This window comes from Peromyscus maniculatus, chromosome 11, assembly GCF_049852395.1.
Source record: "Peromyscus maniculatus bairdii isolate BWxNUB_F1_BW_parent chromosome 11, HU_Pman_BW_mat_3.1, whole genome shotgun sequence".
NCBI lineage: Eukaryota > Metazoa > Chordata > Mammalia > Rodentia > Cricetidae > Peromyscus > Peromyscus maniculatus.
The window spans coordinates 25,436,810-25,456,795 of NC_134862.1; the positions used below are offsets into that span (position 1 = coordinate 25,436,810).

Below are 19,986 nucleotides of genomic sequence, written 5' to 3' on the forward strand. Positions count from 1 at the left end.
TTTACAAAAAAAAAGATTACCTATGTATAGATTTTTAAAGCATTAACCATTTCTTACTAGTTTTTAAGTTAACATTTTTTATAGATTTAACATTTTTATCCAAATTCAATAAATTGAACTTATAAATCTCGAGCTGTAGAATGTTTCCACAAACCAAGTCTAATTTTTTTGGCTGTTTTATTTGGATCTCTGTGTCCGTTGAGGACAAAATAACTTTAATGTTTTCTAGACCAAAATGGATATCTGAACTTTTGTTAATCCAAACCCAATGACCAGAGAGTTCAGAAGTGTATTCTGAGGTCCAGCCATAAGGGGGAGTCACACTGTGGTGGTGATTGCAAAGACAGCAAAGAGAGCTAAGCCATTTCTGTCTCCATGACACATAGAAATGACATTTGTGAACAAATCAGAACACACAAACACACTTTCTAAAGACACAGGCACACTCAACTTTACTGAGAAACAAAGAAGCAAAACTTTCCATGGGAAAGACAGTTTATTATGAATTGTAGAGATTTTGAACCTTACAAAATTCTGAGACAAGAATTTGCATATAATCTTAAAATACAGAGAAGAGATTTATTTATTTATTTATTTATTTATTTATTTATTTATTTATTTATTTTTAGTGGTCTTTTAGGTTGCGTCAGGCAGGACTCCAGCTCAGATGGACACAGGAAAACTGTGTCCAGCTCTTGGGAGAGAGGAGAGAGAAGGAGAGATTTCAACTTGGGTTCAGCAGGCTGCATGAGTCAGAGAAGCATAAAAGTGGCAATGTGGATAGTATAAACAGGGCAGGAAAAACAGTAGCTGCAGGAGTGCAGGTAAGAACTAAGAGATAGCTCATGACAGTCTAGAGTACGAGGAAGACTGCAGGAGAGAAGCAGCAGCTGCAGACACTGTAGGAGGTGGGAGGGTCAGGAGCCTTTTCATCTCTGACTCCCATGTTGTAACAAACATAGAACAGGACACTTATACTCTTTAAGAAAAGAGCAGACAGACTCAAGCAGTGTTTGGAGTTTTTGGATCTCTCAGACCAGCACCTCAGCAGTAGCACTATGTCTGCAGGCCCCAGCTCCCTTCTGCCATGCCCACCGCACTGAAGAGACATAGGACCCTGCCTGCGCATGGAAGGGTGGAGACACAAGTCCCTACCCCAGGCATAGACTGCATGCAAGCAGTGGCCCAGACATAGGCTCTCCGTGGTGTGGTGTGCAGCTCTGCTGCAGCTGGAGTCAGAGGACCTGCCCACTGTGGCTGCAACATAAGTCACAGGCCCAGCCCTTTGTGGCAGCAGGACAGGCTGTGCCTGCCTGCAGCAGCATTCAAACATTAAGCCTTTAAGCTGTTCATTATGAAAAGGTGAGGACAATAGGAGAGAGTACCTGATGAGAAGAAGAATTTTCCATTTCAGAAAAGAGAGGAAGAAAGAAGAAAGATTGTTGCTGGTCCGCTGAAGGATGGCCAAGCAAAAAATGCCACTACATACTGGTGAGTTCCAAAGGAGTACCCACAAATTCTACTTGTTCTGGAGTGCTGTGGATATCGCTCTGTATAAATAAAATGTTGATTGGCCAATAGCCAGGCACGAAGTATAGGCAGGACAAGCAGAGAGGAAAAATCTGGGAAGTGGAAGGCTGAGTCAGAAAGACGCTGCCAGCCAGCGCCATGACAAGTGACATGTAAAGATGCCAGTGGGCCACGAGCCACTGACTGGAACCTCTGAAAAGCAAGGACTCCTAACAATCTAGCTAAAAACCAAACAGAAATGCTGGCACTAACAGACATTAAAAACCCAATGGAAATAAGAGATATCTATGGAAAATTTCACCCAATCACTAAAGACAATATCTTCTCAGAACCTCATGGAAGTTTCTCTAAAATTGTTCAAATATATAGACACAAAACAAGTCTCAACATGTGAAAGAGAATTCAATTAATCCTCTGTATCCTATCAGACCACCATGGGTTGAAGCAGGATATCAAGAACAACTGAACCAAGAGGAAGTTTATAAATTCATGAAAATTGAACAACTTCTACTGAATAAAATATGGGTCAAGGCAGAAATATTGAGAGAAATTAAAGAATTCAGTGAAAATGATAAAACAGCATACTCAAACTGACAGGGCAATTGAAAGCAGTGCCCCCAAGCAAGTTCACAGAAATACGTGGCTACAAACAAGAAAAACAAAACTTAACAGCATACCTGAAAGCTCTGAGACAAAGAGAAGTAATCACATGGAAAATGAGTAGAAAGCAAAAAATCATAAAAATATGAACTGAAATCAATAAACCAGGGACAGATAGATAATACAAAGAATCAATGAAACAAACAATTGGTTCTTTGAGAAAATCTACAGGTTAGACAAAACCTTATCCAAACTAAGTCAAAGACAAAGAGCAGATATAGAAATTAATGAAATTAGAAAAGAAAAAGGGGATGTAATAACAGATACCGAGGAAATGTAGAGAATCATGGGGACAGAGATTAAAAGCCTGTACTCCACCAAATTGAAAAATGTAAAAGAAATGGATAATTTCTCAATAAGTACCACTTACCAAAGTTGAATCAAGATCAGACAGACTATTTAAATAGATCAATAACCAGTAGTGAAATAGAAGCAGTCATTAACCATCTCCCAATAAAAAGAAGACCAGGGCCAGAAGATTTTAGCACAGAATTCTACTAGAATTCTAATGAAAAAATAACACCAATACTCTTAAAGTTATTCTACAAAATCGAAACAGATGGAACATTGCTAAACTAATGTTAAGAGGACACATTTACCCTGATATCTGAACCACTTACAGATCGAACAAAGAAAGAGAACTACAGACCAGTCAAATTCCCTCATGAACATAGATGCAAAAATACTCATTAAAATACTTGCAAACTGATTACAAAAACATATCAAAAAGATCATCCAACATGATCAAGTAGGGTTCATCTCAGATAAATAGGGATAGCTCAATATACAAAAAGTAATAAATATAATTTACCATAAGAACAAATTGAAAGAAACACACACACACACACACACACACACACACACACAGAGACAGAGAGACAGAGAGACGGAGAGAGACAGAGAATCATCATATGATATGCAGAAAAGTCCTTTGACAAAATTCAATACTTTTTCAGACAAAAGTCCTGGACAGATTAGGGATACAAGAGACATATGTCAATATAATAAAGGCAATTTACAACAAGCCTATAATCAACAACAAATTAAATGTAGAGAAACTCAAAATAGTTACACTAAAATCAGGAAAAGCACGGTCCGCTACTTTCTCCAGACCTTTCTTAATATAGTACTTGAAATTTTAGATAGAGCAATAAGAAAACTGAAGGAGATCATAGGTACACAAAATGGAAAGGAAGAAGTCAATGTATCATTATTTGCAGATGATAAGTTTGTATATATAAGTGACCCTAAAAATTCATCAAGGGAACTCACAAAGCTGACAAACCTTTTAGCATAGTGGATACATCTAAATTAACTCAAAAAATCAATAGCCCACCTATAAACAAATGACAAACAGACTGAGAAACAAATCAGGAAAACAACACATTTCATAATAGCCTCAGTAATATAAAATACTGTGTGCTAACTCTAACAAAGCAAGTGATAACTTACATTATAAAAAAAACTTCAACTCATTGAAGAAAGAAATTGAGGAAGATATCAGAAGATGAAAAGTTCTCTCATGATCATGGATCAGTAGGATTAACATAGGAAATTTAGTCATCATACTAAAAGCAATCTACAGATTCAATGCAAGCCCTATCAAAATAACAACACAATTCTTTCAGACCATGAAAGAAATAATTCTCAACTTCATATGGAAACAACAACAACAACAAACAATGGGCAGAGACCAGCATAGCTAAAAAATCCTGAACCATATAAGAACTACTGGATGTCCCATCATTCCTGATTTCAATTTCAATTACAGAGCTATAGTAACAACAACAACAACAACAAAAAACCAACCAAACAAACAAAAAAAACATATGGTCCTGATATAAAAATGGACAGGTTCATCAATGGAATCAAATTAAAGACCTAGACATAAATCTACACACATATGAACACCTGATGTTTGATGAACTCAGAAGTACACACTGGGAAACAGACAGCATTTTCAACAAATAGTGCTGGTCAAAGTGGATGTCTACATATACAAGAATGCAAATAGATTCACATTTATCACCCTGCAGAGAACACAAGCCCAAGTAGATAAAAGATCTCAACATAAAACCAGATATGTTGAACCTTATATAAAAGAAAGTAAGAAAAGCCTTGAATAAATTGGCACAGGAAATAACTTTCTGAACAGAACACTAATAGTACAGGCACTAAGATCAACAATTATGAAACTGAACATCATTGAACTAAAAAGCTTCTGTAAGGCAAAGGACACTGTACAGCTGGCACAATAACAGCTTATAGAATGGGAAAATATTCATACCAATTTTACCTCTGATAGAGGAAAATTATCCAAAATATATAAAGAACTCAAGAAACTAGATAAAAGAGAAACAATCCAATTAAAAAATTTGGAACAGTCGGGCCGTGGTGGCGCACGCCTTTAATCCCAGCACTTGGGAGGCAGAGCCAGGCGGATCTCTGTGAGTTCGAGGCCAGCCTGGGCTACTAAGTGAGTCCCAGGAAAGGCGCAAAGCTACACAGAGAAACCCTGTCTCGGAAAACCAAAAAAAAAAAAAAAAAATTGGAACAGATCAAAACAGAGAATTCTCTATAGAGGAATCTCAAATGGCTCAAAAACACTTAAAGATATGTAAGATATGTTCAACATCCTTAGACATTAGGGAAATACAAGTCAAAACTACTTTGAGTTTTCATCTTTCACTTGTCAGAATGGCTAAGATCAATAACACAAGTGATAGCTAATGCTATAGAGGATGTAGAGCAAGGGTAACACTTTTCCATTGCTTGTGGGAGTCCAAACTTGTACAACCACTATAAAAACCAATAGGCTGATTCCTTTAGAAGTTGGTAGTAGTTCAATCTCAAGACCTAGTTATACTACTCAGGGGAATATATCCTAAGGACACTCGATCCTACTACAAAGGCACTTCATCAATCATGTTCTTTATGGGTTTATTCATAGTAACCAGAAATTTGAACTACCTAGATGTTCCTCAACAGAAGAATGGATAAAGAAAATGTGTTATATTTACACAATGGACTATTACTCAGCTGTTAAAAAAAGGTCATCATGAAATTTGCAGGAAAATCAGTGGAACTAGAAAAAACATCACCCTGACTGAGGTTACCCAAGACCCAGAAAGTTGAATATGATATGTATTAACTTGTAAGAGGTCATTAGCCATTTAGTAAATTATAACCAAGCTATATTCAGTAGACCCAGAGAGGTTAGGTAAAGAAGGACCTGGGGTGGGAGGAAAAGGTTCTCCCCTGAAGGGGGATATAGAACAGATTTTAAAGGTATATTTGCTGGCAGATGGGGACAATAGTGTAGTACATTAGGTTGGGAGATATGGGATAAGGCAAGAGAGTCCAGGGAGATATGGTTGGAATTGGAGTGGGATTGGGGATATGTTATTGAAACCTAGTGTAGTTGAAACTTCCTAGAATCTATGAAAATGATCCTAATGAGGGACACGGAGTCTCAGCTCGCCATCTCCTTTAGCCAGGCAAAGCTTCTAGGGGCAGGACTGGTTTGCATTTGGTTGAGTTGTTGACCAAGGTCCCATAGGAGTCACCAAACAATATATGTTGTTGCTAAAAGGCTGCTCTCCACAAAAATTCAGTGAGGCTCATTGCCCAGGTAACACCCATGCAACTCATTAACATGGAGAAGTCAAACTGGTGACCAAAAGGAGCCTTTACCCCTCCTTTCTAGTCTCTTTGGTGTGGGAAAGTATTCTGCACTCTACTGAAAAAGAAAGGTGACACCAACCCAGCTACAAAACCCTTGACCTACAAATAGTTATGCCTACAAGTCCTTCTAGGGCAATAGTGACCCAGAGCATATATAAGTAGCCAACCAATATCTGATTTATCTAAGGCCCACACATGAGAAGGTACCCATACCCAACACTGCTTGGGTATTCAAGAACCAGAGTCTAGATGGCCAAGAGATGTAGGGTAAAACTAAAAACTACTGGTGTAAAAATATTACAATGATTCTTAGTGACATTCTGTTATATTCCTTAATCAGTGCCTTCGTTAGTCATCATTAGACAGGCTTCCTCTGAAAGCCAAAGGGAACCGACGCAGAGACCCACGGCCAGGTATTATATGGAGTCTAAATTGAAGTTTCCATCAAATTCCTTCCCCCACACCAAGAGTTCAGTTAATCTCATGGAAGAGTAGAAGAGATGGAGGACAGTAGGAGACCATGCTCCTCTGAAGCAGCTAAGCGCAGCACAGATGAGCTCACAGATAGTGAAGCGGCAAGCACATGGTCTTCGTGGATCTGCATCAGCTCCTTTGTGTGTGTACCATAGCTGTTAGTGTGGTATTTTTATGGAAATCTTTATCATGAAAAAGAAGAAGTCTTTGAATTCTGTGCTGCTCTTAGGATCCTTTTCCTACTGTTAGATTGCACTGCCCAATTTCAGTATGACAGTTCTTGTTTCACCTTTTTATATTTTAATGTTTGGTTGTTATCTCTTAGAAGTCTGTTCTCTCTAAGGAGAGACAGAAAGGGAGTGGATCCAGAGAGGATGGAATGGGAGGAGGACCTTGGAAGAGTAGATGGTTGGGAAACTATAATCAGAATAAATTATATGACACAAATTGATTTTCAACAAAATAAAAAATGAATTATGTATGTATTTTGCAAGTATCCGTTACTGAAAACAAATCCATTCAACATAATTCTTAAGTAATTACTCAAAATATTTCTGTTCATTTATTAGTGCTGTCATTAAACACCTGAGAGAGAAAATATAAAGGAGTATCTTTTTTTCTCATGATTTCAGAATAATCACTTCACTGATACACTAACACATTCACATGAAAAAAATTTTCAGAAAACAAAATATTTTATTTTTTATAAATTAAAATATGGGAAAGAAATAAAGAAATTCTAATACAAAAATAGAATTAAAGTTAAGAAAACGTACAAAAATATTTTAATCACATTTAATATTTAAATAATGAATGTAATAATATTTTGAGGAGTTTAAACAAATATATATATTATAGTAAATAGAAATATAATTACTCTTTTTAATAACTTGTGGTAAGTACCCAAACAAAGAAAAATAACAACAACCACAAAACAAAACCCCAAATCATAATTGCTGTATCTTCTTCAGCATAGTTAATGGCTGTAGAGTCTCATCTATAATTTCCCCTGGCCTCTTGGTGTTTTTCTTGTTTATCCTCCCTGATGTGGCAATTAAAATGTTGTCAACCCATGTCTTTAGTAGTATATCAACTTTTAGTCTGAAGGGATTTTGAGATGTTTGGTTTTCTCAGCATTTACAGAAGTGTTGTAGGTGTTAATTCTTCTGTAACTATATTCAGAGCGATAAACAGTTGAATTTCATGTTTTATGCATGCTGGTGTCCTGGAAACTAAAATGAACCTGTCATAAGGTTGTATTCTTACCATCTGCTAGTGTGATCTCCTCCTTACAATGGCATATGTGTAAACACATAGGCTTTTTAGAATATGGAACAAGATAATAAAATCTCAAAAATACCAATTAAAAATATTAAATTTCACTCCAGTGAAACTCTCTAATTTATTGAGTAAGCAATGAAATTTGCCAAAATTTACATTGCATATCATTTCTTCCCTTTTTAATTTTATTTTTGTTTGTGGCTAAGGAACACTACATAGACATATTGTGTCATACATTTCTTTATGCAGTTTAATTATATAATATGTCACTTTTGAAAATATTAAGAATATGAACTCCATGCTAGACTGCCCCAGGGACTCTTTCTCCTTACCTGAGCTTTCTAACCAATATCCCTTGCTGAATTACTAATGTAAACCATAATAGATATGATATTTAAAAATCATCATTATTCTGATATTCTTTAATATAGGGATACCTCTTAGGACAAAGGCTAATTATAAGAGCCACAAGGTGAATCATTTCTACTTGCATTAAGGGAAAGCATGGAGAAAAAGAACTTACCAAATTTCTCATGAAGGTGATGATTTTGTTGTGGTTCCCTCAAAGTCTCTCAAAGGGACTATCTGTTTCAGGTATATTTGGTGAGATGAAGCCATATATACACAGCCAAGAAGAATGAACAGCTGAATTAAAAAACTGTCAACAATTTCCAGAATTTAAAATCCTGAATCATGACAGCACACTAGTGGAATTCAGGTGTTTCTGGTACATGGACTGCTCTCACCCAATGTGAGGTTGAACTGTTGACCTTGTGTACATCCTACATCACAAATGAGTCTGTCAGATACACTAAGCCTATAGGCTGAAGATGATGCCCCAACACTGCGGAGAAACCTCAGGTGACTGCCCAGGCAACTGGCTGTTTCTGTCAACTCACAAATTTTTTGGAAGTTGCTTGCATGCACTTCCTGTTTTTATTTTTGTTAGCTAATATTATTCCCTTCTTGGGTCTCTGAGGGAATTGAAGATTAGTTAGTTATGGTTGAAGATTAGTTAGTTATAGTTGAAAATTTATTAGGATAGAAAGTGCATTAGATACATCTTCGATTTACCAAAATAGGATAGATAATGGAATTATTTTCTCTGATTTGTCAAATACCTGTTTTGGTATTTATTACTTGTATATATTGTATATAGTTATTGTACTTTGTATATAGTTTTTCTTTTGTTAGTTATAACCTTTTGCTTTTTTTTCTTTTTATTAAAATAGAAAAGGGCAAATGTGGTGGTATTCTAATTGTACTGAAATGTGATTTTGATTGTATGTTAATAAATAAAGTTCCCCGGGGGTCAGAGCTATTAGAGCCATAGACAGAGTGTGGCGGTAGTGGCACACGCCTTTAATCCCATAAATCTCTGTGTGTTCAGGGATACAGCCAGCATTGGAGACATATGCCTTTAAGACCTAGGGGGCTGTACATTCAGACAGTGATGAGGCAGTCACGTGTTTGGGTTTACAACCAATGAGAAGGCAGAACAATAATACTATCAAAAAGACGTACAGACAGGATATAGCCCTCTTTTGGGAAGCTGGGACACTGCAGGCGGAAGGGTGCGATTTTAGCTCTGAGCTCTGACCTCTCGGCTTTCTCTTTTACATTGTTTCTGTGTTTCTTATTTAATAAGACGGTTGGTTACATCTATATATATTCATTTCTTCTAAGCTTTCAAACTTCAAGAGAAGTCATTAGCAGTTATAACAGAATGTTATATATATACAGTATGAAAATAAATGAAAGTAATTAGGAGAGTGAACTATGGGGCTTGCTTCCACACTCGGCAGTGGCATACCTGCTATAACCGTGTTACTTAGCTTTTGGAATGGCTCAGCATGTGGTGAAGCAAGAATCAGCATGGAATGAAGACTCTACCTTCAAAATCTTTCATTTCAAATCTCACAGTTCCACTGGCTTGCACAGCACTTGTTTGGAAAAAAAACACATTGCACAATATCAGAACTTTACAATTGCAAGCACTATGTGATCTGAAATGCCAATTCTCTGTCATGATTCATCCATAAAAGCAAAGCTATTACTCTTGGTACTAGCAATGTCTATATATATATATATATATATATATATATATATATATATATATATATATATATATATATATTGGTTTTTTCAAGACAGGGTTTCTCTGTGTAGCTTTGCACCTTTCCTGGAACTCACTTGGTAGCCCAGGCTGGCCTCGAACTCACAGAGATCCGCCTGCCTCTGCCTCCCGAGTGCTGGGATTAAAGGCGTGTACAATGTCTACATATTTAATGAATTTGTTAATTGACATTTATTACTATTATAAACAAAAGCAAAAAACAAACCAAAATAAAATAAAAACAAAAATGTGGAAATTGTCAAAACTTAGGATTCTAACATAATATAAAAGTCTGTGTATGCTGGTGCTGTTTCCTGTTGACATTCTCTTACTTTCTCCTCTTCTGAGGCAGGCAGCAGGTAATGTTGACATTGGCACAAGGGTAGCCAATGCCCTGAGCTGATGTACTCCCTGTTGGAGAAAGGCTAATGTAACTTACAGGCTAAGAAAAAGCCGAAATACCAAGACTCAGAAAGCCTCATCAATGTTGTATTGACAGTTTCAAGTGCTGGGAAGGAGACCCTCAGCCATTCTGAACTGCCTTCACGTTTTGCACAAAGATCCAAGGACAAAGTTCCCTTGAGTCTTCAGTTATGTTAGGGGGGTTTTCTGTGACAAATATTTTCTCACACAAGACACAGCAATATTTATTTAGTAAAAATTCTCTTCAGGAGATGGGGATGTAGTTAATTTGATAAAAACACTTACCTAGCTGCAAGACTAGCATCGTATCATTCACAGAACCAAATACCAAATTCCCTTCAGCTTTTCTTGTAAATTTACATTCTCTAATCAACTACGTTTATTTTCTCTAATCAAATAAGCTAATGGACACATTTATAGGATTATGAAATTTTGAAATATATTTCAAACACAGGCACTTTCTCAATTATTTGGAAAGTATGTATAATTATGTATTATAATTATATATTTACTTATAATTAGGCATCCCTGGAACTGAACTGAAGGAAACCTGTGGGCTTCAGATGTGAGTGCCAGAGTGATACTGAATTTGAACATGACACAGCTTACTCTCTACTTTACAGAGGAGCATCTGTTTCTCTTTAGTTTACATGGACTTGTGCTATTGGTCTAAACATGCTCTGGCCTACACACATAGAGAGAGATTAGATATGGATTAGATCTCCTGCACTTCCCAAATTAGGCAGTGTGGTATGTTGCTATATTCTCAGCAAATAGTAGGTGATGGTAGGTAGATCAGAGGTGCAAGATCATTTCTGGCTACACAACAAATTTATGGCCAGTGTTAGTTAGAGGAGTCTTTGTCTCAAAAACAAAAATACCTCATACATATGAATATCTACCTATTTACATGAAGATGCTCAGTAAATCTACATGTAAAATAGATACTAGAAGTATAATATACTTGATATTTGATACTTTATTAACAAAATGGTGTTTTCTTGTTTATCATTTTATTTAGAATAAGTGAAAACAAGCTTGAATTTTCACAGATCTACCAATATCATTGTATTTAAGAGAATAGTGCCTATTTACCAATAATACAAATATAAAATAATATGGAAATACCTGATATGTTATAAAGAAAAGACCTTTTTGCTCATGTAAATTATAGTATTGGAAAGATTTTTATGATATGCAATAGTTATAGAATATTATTAATAAATATATAATAGTCAATATACATCTATTATATAATTATTACAGTTCAAAATATTTTCAAATATTTGGATGCATTACTCTGCATGCCAATTTGATATTATTAAAAATGTGCTAGTTTTAAATAGAGATAGCATAGATAATTGACTTTACCGAGTAGTCTTCCTGAATAGCATAGATGTCATTTGTGATAATAAGAAATTTTCTGAATTTTGAGGTGTTTTACATTCTAAACTACTACCTAAAAGTTGCAGCACTGGCTCAGACATGAGAAAGATGGTGGAAATTTCCAAATTTCAGAACATATGGCAATGTGTAATCTAATGTATTTCAAAGAGAACAGGAAGGATAAACTTAATTTAGGGATGAAAGTTTCTTTTTGTCATGTCACAGGTGAAAACAATTGACTTCCAATTTAACAATTTTTTCAAAAATCATAAATGGAGAACTATGAATAACAAATGTCAGACATGGGCAACACATTTGCCAGAAACACTATTAGATGAATTAGCAAATTTCTGTTCCTTTCTTTCATGTAGTTCTAATACAATTCCTACATAAGTCAGTTCTTCCATCACTTGCAAAGTGAACAATACCAGCTCTACTTTAAGAGATTTGTTTATAAAATATGTATATCAGAATAAGTTGTATAAAAGGTTGGTTGGTGCATAACTTTCTATATTCTCTCCCAGATAAGTGCCATAGAGAAATTATTTTCCAACAGAAAATTCCATGCATAATGTATAATAAAAGCAATTAATTTCTTCCTTTGGTAATAATGAAATAATACCCTGGGGGAACAATGGGAGGGAGCAGAAAAGAAAAGCAAGCAAATTATTGTCCCAAATTAACTCATTTTCTTATTTTTTTCTAATCCATTTTAATTCTAGTAGCTACATAAAGAGGTATATCTAGGTCTTCCTGAAGCTAACATTAATAATTAATAATTGTCATTATTTCAGTAATAACAGCAGGTAAATATGTGCAATATCTGCTGTGCATTATGTGTATCATGTATACATATTTTGGGTATAGTATAATATAATACATGCATTCCTTGTATATTAGAAATTCAGCTGGATTTTACGAAAGTTTCATGCATTCTTAATATTCCCATTGCATAGATCTAGGTGTCAAGGGAAAATGTTTTAAATAATTTGCCCAAGGTTAGACAGCAAAAATGTTAGGAGCTAGAAAATAATTAAAAGTAAACTTTACAGACCATTTATCTAGCATACAAATAAGGCAAATTATGGAAATGCTTAAAATTAATACAGAGAGGTACTCCACTTTCTTCATGGTATTAAACTTCTTTTGATTTTCTTACTTCTTTACTCATGAACTATTTGAATTACCATTTCAAGCTTTATGCATACCATAACTATATAATTTTATACTGTAAAAGTTACTAATATAGGTCATATTTTAAATATCAATATGAATAGAAGAAGTGCATGGAATAAAATTGAGTAAACTATTTTACTATGATCTGACCTATTCTATGACTAATTTAATTATATTTTATTTGAATTCTTGCTTAGGTTTTAAATAGCAAATGGAATTTTGAATTGTTATTGGAATTCTATTTTATAGAATTTGAATGATATAATATATAAAGTCTTCTTATTAATTTTTAACTAGAAGTGAATCATCAATACAATGTTTTTCTTTATTCAGGTGTAGATATCTTTTCATTGATTGCTGTGATACCCAAAGGGGCCAAATATTACTTAGAATGCACCGCAGCTCTTGGTTATTTTCAAACATTCACAGGAATTCATTTACTATATTGTAGAAGACCTCATCAGTTCTTCAAGGTTAGTAAAATGTGTGTCCTGTACTATGTAGCCACTGCTCATGGTCCTCTGAAGCACAGAGTGAGGTGGGAAGAGGAGAGTTAAGATCACTATAAATATGCTGGAGCTTTTTTAATCCTACTGCCTTTGTGTACTAGGAAGATACTGAGCCTATGATTGGTCTCTCCGAGAGTGCATCATATTTCCAGAGTCCCATCTCAAGGACTTTATGGCTATTATTTACCCATGTGAAACATTCTCTGATTGAATGACTTTAAGCTTCTTCTTAGATTCTACTGTCTTTGCAGTATTTCTAAAGCTGGAATTTCAAAAGCCCCTGTTTATTGAAAACTCATAACTTTGCTTGACTTGGAGCTACAAACAAGTTACTGTGCTTTAGATTATAAAGAAAGCTTCACAAAAATCAGACAATGTTCACACAATTAGCTAAATTAAAATAAAGTTATTCATACTCATATCAAGAGGCACAAAATATGTTCTGAGAAATGTAGTACTGCTTATATTCTTTTTAAGTAACTTTAAATATTGTTTATTTTAAACAATGGAAATTTGAAGCTTATGTGTAAGATTGTGAGATGAGTAAAAAGATTGTTAATATAAAGAGAAAATATATGCATAACTATATATGTTAATTTAGATTTTATTAAAATATTCCAAATCATGTAATATGTGTTCAACATGGCAGATAGCTGAACTTTTGCAGCACTTATGTTTAAGCAGAAGATAAACAATTACAATATTGCCCATTATTGTTCTAGCAGTTTATAAATTCCCTAGTCCTAGATAAAATTCCCTGAGATGGCTAAAAGTGGTATGTGTTTTAACTAACAATTATGAATATAATGAGAAAATTTCCCAGTGTATCCTGCATTTGACAATCCTATAATTATATAAAGCACAGTGTGTTTTTAACAAATCTCCACAGAGTAACTAGTCATGAACTATTATAAACACATTGTTATATAATTTATATCATGTATATAAGTTGTTCATACAGATGACCAGGGGATTAATACATAAAATCTCTGCTGTGATTATCATGTTTAATTTCTTTTCTTGACTCTATTATCTTTGTATTTAATTATCTTTTTTTACATACTTTTCAGTTCCTCAGCAAGGATTCCATTATACTCATTTTAAAATTTATGAAATAGCCATTAAAGGATTGATTTTATTCTTTACAATTTGTACAATATATGATTGAGGAATAGGCCAATGTGATAAGAATAATAAATTTCCAATGCATACATCTCCATATGAATTATATGTTTTGGTTTTTTTGATAATATTTTTGTTTTGTACTTTTTTTCTTATGTTTGAGACAGAGTTTCTCTGTGTAGATCTGGCTGTCCTGGAACTCACTCTAGAACATTTTGGCCTTGAACTCACAGAGATCTGAGTGCTGGGATTAAAGGTGCATGCTAACACCTCCTAGCTATTCTGTATTTTTCCCAAGAGCAAAACAATATTATATTAATGTATAATGATCTAGTGTAGCTTGCAATGTCTCATCTACTTTTACTGTCTTAACTGTTGTATTTCAAATATGACTGTTTCATGTTCTTACAAGGTAATGATATCTGTGGCACAAACAAAATGATTCCAGTTTCAAATCTATATTTTTTTATTATTTGATATAGATATTTCAGTCTCAGAATACAAAGAAAAATACTATTCATCTGCCCTAATCCATACAAAATCACTTAAAATATTTCATATAAATATACATACTTCAGTTCAAGGTTTACACTATTAAATAAAAATAGTCTTTCAAAACAATGTGAAGAACATTGTACTCACTGCATTATTTTATATTAAATATCAATTTTGACTCCATAATTTTGATATAAGAAACATTATTGAAAAGTCAATTAAAAATACCATGTTTTATTACCTTATAATCTAATTTATGTTAAAGTTGTATGTCTGACACCTTAGCATTTACTCCTCCATAATGCTATGATGAGGAGTTTCCATTGCATCTGATTTCAAATACAATAAGAGCTAATGGCACTGAGTGACCTGTCACATGATAAGCTCCTAACAGTAAAAGAAATGCAGAGAGTGACATCATGTTTTATTTATACCAATAGTGAAACACAGAGCAGATGATTGTAACATTTGTAGTAAATAGTAATTCAAATTTGAATACAATACTGCTGTCATTTGGCTATTACAATTTTAGTAGAAAGCAGAACATACTTAAGAATTTCTGAACTTCCCATGAGTTACAAAAGCATTAATTTAATCACAAGTGAATGTTGACCTGAATTTGGTTATTGTATTTTTTCATGAAAAGAATTGGCATTTGGAGTTGCTAGGAAATTAAACTCTGAGAAGTCTCTAAGAATACCTTCTGATTCCCTTTGTTATACAAACTCAGAAGACGTGAAATAATGTGAGTTACTAGGTAACTGTGATTAATTCATGTATTGCATAGATAGCCAAATTCAGAGTAGTAAAGTGTAATCTTGGCAAAAATTTAAAAGTTGCAAAATAAAATGATTCATAGAATCTCAATCAGAAAACTGCTAACATATAAGGCAATATTTTTAACTCTTTATGAAACCACTCACATTTCTCCCAGGTCTTAGAATTGATCTTTGCAAGGTTCCAGGAATTTAATACACATAGAGGCTTCATTCTTACTTTGTAAAAGAATGGACAGATAAAAAACTGAGCAGATGGCTTTATTTGGTGCATTTCTTATTTTCCCCTTCTGAATTGTTGAGAATTTGCATTGGATTACATGAAAAAATTCTAGAGAACCATCTCAGGGATACACTAGGGTGGCTTGCAGCGTTATCTAAAATATGATTAGTTTTATCCCTCCCAACCTCTGTGTTGAACTGGAAATATCCACAAGTGTGTATTTTAAAAGATCATAATTCTACATAAAGAGCTCCTACTAGACAGAAAGCCAGAGATTGCAATTTTACCAGAAGCCTACCATTTCATGTATATACACCTTAATACTTCTTGCATGTTGATATAGGGAAGCCTTAATTGTTTGGTTGCATTGCAGAACCAAACATACATGCTAATCTTTTAAAACGAGGTCCCAAGTCGTTAAGATAATCAAAATTGTCTTCCTGATCAGTGTCTCTGGATCCTATGGAGCTCAGAGAGCCACTTGATGACCCTGTGCCTTCAAAAGCAAAGGTCTGCAGTGAGTCAAAGGGTGGAGCACATGGATCTGTGTTTGCTTCTTCTAGCTTCTCTAAGATGAATTGTCGGAATACGGCACTGTCTGGCCCGACCTGCAGGGACTGCCTGTACAGGCTCCTTATCTCCATGCTCTTGCTTTTGCGAGGCTTTCTTTCCCTCATGACCATGCTGCTTCTCAACTCGACAACATCAAAGGCATCTGAATCTTCTTCTCCACCGCCTTCATCATCAAAGCAAAATATATTCTCTCCAAATTCTTCACTTTTCTCTGGAATAAGCGTTTGCTTTCTTCGCTGCTTCATAGCCAGCATCAAAATGATAAACCCTGGTGAAAAAAGGACAGATGAATATAAATTAACTAATGGAGCATGGTGTCAATTTTGCAGTCTTTGCCTTTGACACAAATTCAAGAAATCACCCTAAACTCGATGACTCTAAGGAAATGAGTAAGATAAAGAAAAATGATATTTGAAGCACAGCCATGATTCTGGCTGATGGTTTAGAGGAACGTGCAAAGAAAAAAGTGGGAACTGTTTTGTCTCTTACTCAATTTTAAACTCAAAATGTAAGTTAATTCTTATTCCAGTACTTAAAAGAACAAAGTAAAATAGTAGAATCTTTTCCAGACTGAATGTATGTAGTGTCTAATGATCCATGATAATAGAATTTCTGAAAAGGAACCACTTGATATTCTTTGAGGCAAACTCATGGCACAATTATTTTTGAAGTTAGTATTTATAGACTACTATATATATCTTATGTAGACTACTATATATTACATATATATACTTATTGACTACTATACATTTTTACTATATATTTATAGTATGAACAGACTACAAACTGTACATATATATGCACATATTTATACAATTTTATTACATACCAGACCTTGTTATAAAAGCTTAATATTTACTGGTAGACTTCATTCTTATGAAAATCATATATTATCATTAATGATATATTACAAGTGAGAAACAGAAAGTATAAGGTCATCACATCATATCTCCAGGAAGAGAGAAGACACCTATATACAAAAATAATTCAAACAGCATTCTCATTTGGATTTTGTGATATAAAAGTAGTTTCAGAAAATCTAAATTAACAGGTATATGAACCATACTACTGATTAGCAGCTATATTGGAGATAATTTTTAAAACATGCAGAAATTGAACAATTTCAGAATATGTTTTTAATTTAAAAACAGAATAACTAAATATAACACATATTTTGGGGGGTTGTGTTTGTGTTTCAACCATAATCAATCCTTCATTGGCTTTGGATCTCATGTACCTCCTCAGTGTTTTCTATTGCAGTCAGTCTTTGAAATAAATATGAGGTGAACTTATTAAAATTATAACCAAGAGATAAATGCTGGGTAATATTTCTTGTAGAAAATGGAGACAGTACCCAAATAAATTAGAAAAATGAGACATTGTAGCTGATATAACAGAAAACATGGAATTGTGAAAGATCACTGTGAACAATTACATATTGATGAGTTGGACAATGTGGGAAAAATGAATTCCTATAACATATAACCTACCGAGACCATACTGAGGAGAAATGAGAAATATTCAGGCAAATTCAAAAGAAAAGAGATTGGATCAATAAGTCTACCGTGAAAAAGAAGAAAAGTCAAGGACATCATATTTTTGCAGCTGACTTTTACCAAAAGGTTTAAAAAGCTATAAGATAAAGACTTTCAGAATCTTATAAAAATTCAAAATGAAACACTAATTTGATTATTTATACATATGGTAGCTATGTCAACTGATAACTGAAAGTTTTTATAAAGATTTATTTATATTTATGTGTATAAATATTATGCTTACATTTTTGTAAGTCTATGTACAGGTACCTGAGAAGGCCAGAATAGTGAATCAGATCTCTATGGAGACAGGATTACAGGTAGCTGTAAACCATGGGGGTACAGGGTATACTAGAAACTGGATCTCTGTAAGAGCAACAATTGCTCTTGAATGTTGAAACATCAACAGAGCTGAAGAAAGCTAAGCTTTTATGTGCCCTCTAACAATTGTCACCATAGATAAAGAAGACTCTGGAGTCCAATTACTATGTTGTATTAGTGTGTGTGTGTGTGTGTGTGTGTGTGTGTGTGTGTGTGTGTGTGTTTGTACAGAGAGTGGAATATTAATTGTTGGGAGTGTAGCACAAAGGTACTTGGGCCCACATATCCAGAAAAACTGAGAATGTTAAGCATATGAGGACTGGATGTAAAACTTGTTCTTATATCCAGAAAGCTAGGAATTGGAGATGATTAGCAGCCTGGTGATCGATGTTATCTGTTGATCCAGCCAATATCAACCTCCAATAACCAAAACAAGACCAGAGGTGGTTAGTAATCTAAATGTCTCTTAAAAATCCTGTAGCCTTCCCCAAACTTCCACAACCAGGACCAGAGGTGGCTAAAAGCCTAAATGATTTCTTTGCTATCTGTATGACTGATATCAGATCAGATCCTTCCCCAGACTTTAAGCTACTATAGGTAGCCTATTTGTAGAACCTTTCTTCTAGAAAGAAATGACATGTATCATGATTTAAGTTTCAATGTAATCAGGCTTCCTTGAGCACCAATGACTGAATTATACCATGAAACTTTTATTCCAAATTATACTGTGCTTAAATTTGCTGACAATAAAGAACCTGGTATCAGACTCCCCAGAAGTTTTGATACAGGTTGACAAAGACAATCCAATCTGAGTTTTCAGTCTCATCTATTTGCATTTCATTTTGCTGACTAACACCTGCAGAGATCACCTCAATTACTGCCCTTTAAAAATTAAGGAAATACCTCTACAACATGAATGATCCTAGAAGGTATTATATTATGTAAATGGTGAGTTAAGAAGAGTAAATTCTGGACCCTTATTGCATAAGAAGATATCCTTAGAAGTATTAGAAATTTTAAATTATTAAAATAATCATATGCTATTATATGAAATTATAAGTATTGGTCATAATTATGCTTTCAAATGAAGTAAATTAAAAGTAAAAAGAATATATGTATTATTTTAGAATTGAAATTTCTACATAAATTGCCATCATATAATTTCAGTTCCTATACTAAAAACAGTAGATTAAAAATGCCTCCAATACATGACTTTCTAATGTTAATTGAAACATTTATGAAAATCTGCCAAAAATTTTTGTTGACCCACATCTCCCATCAACAAAATATGTCATATGTCTTTTGACTTGAAATTGTGAGTTGTTGTTTGTGGAGTCCAGGCTTAGGTTAGTGCTATTGCTGAATTATATCTGAATACATTGAACATCTTAGGATTCTTCTGTTTTTCTAAAAGTCTCTGAAAATAATATGCAAAGTTAAAGCTGGATCCAAAAGATTATATTTTTACAGTGTTTTGTAAAGTTATGTTGTTAGGCTGTGACATAGAAACAAGAGATGTTGAATGTCTGGAAAAGACACATTGAACAAATTACAGCTACCCCTGTAGTGTTTCAGCCTGAGTGAGCAGTGTGGTTGGTATCCAATATTTCATCAAAAATGACTGCCCTCTACATTCATTTAAGTTGTATCATCTTGGGTAAAGTTACTTGTGAAGAAAGATCAGGGTATAGAAGTCAGAAAA

At 34.2% G+C, this 19,986-nt stretch overlaps 1 protein-coding gene across 3 annotated transcripts in view; it reads right to left on the bottom strand.

Moving 5' to 3' along the window:
- Nucleotides 1–14,803: 14,803 nt before the first annotated feature.
- Nucleotides 14,804–19,986, bottom strand: part of Cdh19 (cadherin 19) — a 139,547-nt gene continuing 134,364 nt past the window's right edge. For all 3 annotated transcript variants that reach the window (XM_076547210.1, XM_042257950.2, XM_042257951.2), the window contains exon 12: nt 14,804–16,696. In XM_076547210.1, coding sequence (XP_076403325.1) covers nt 16,682–16,696 — 15 coding nt within the window. In that variant the 3' untranslated portion in view covers nt 14,804–16,681. The remainder of the gene's footprint in view (nt 16,697–19,986) is intronic.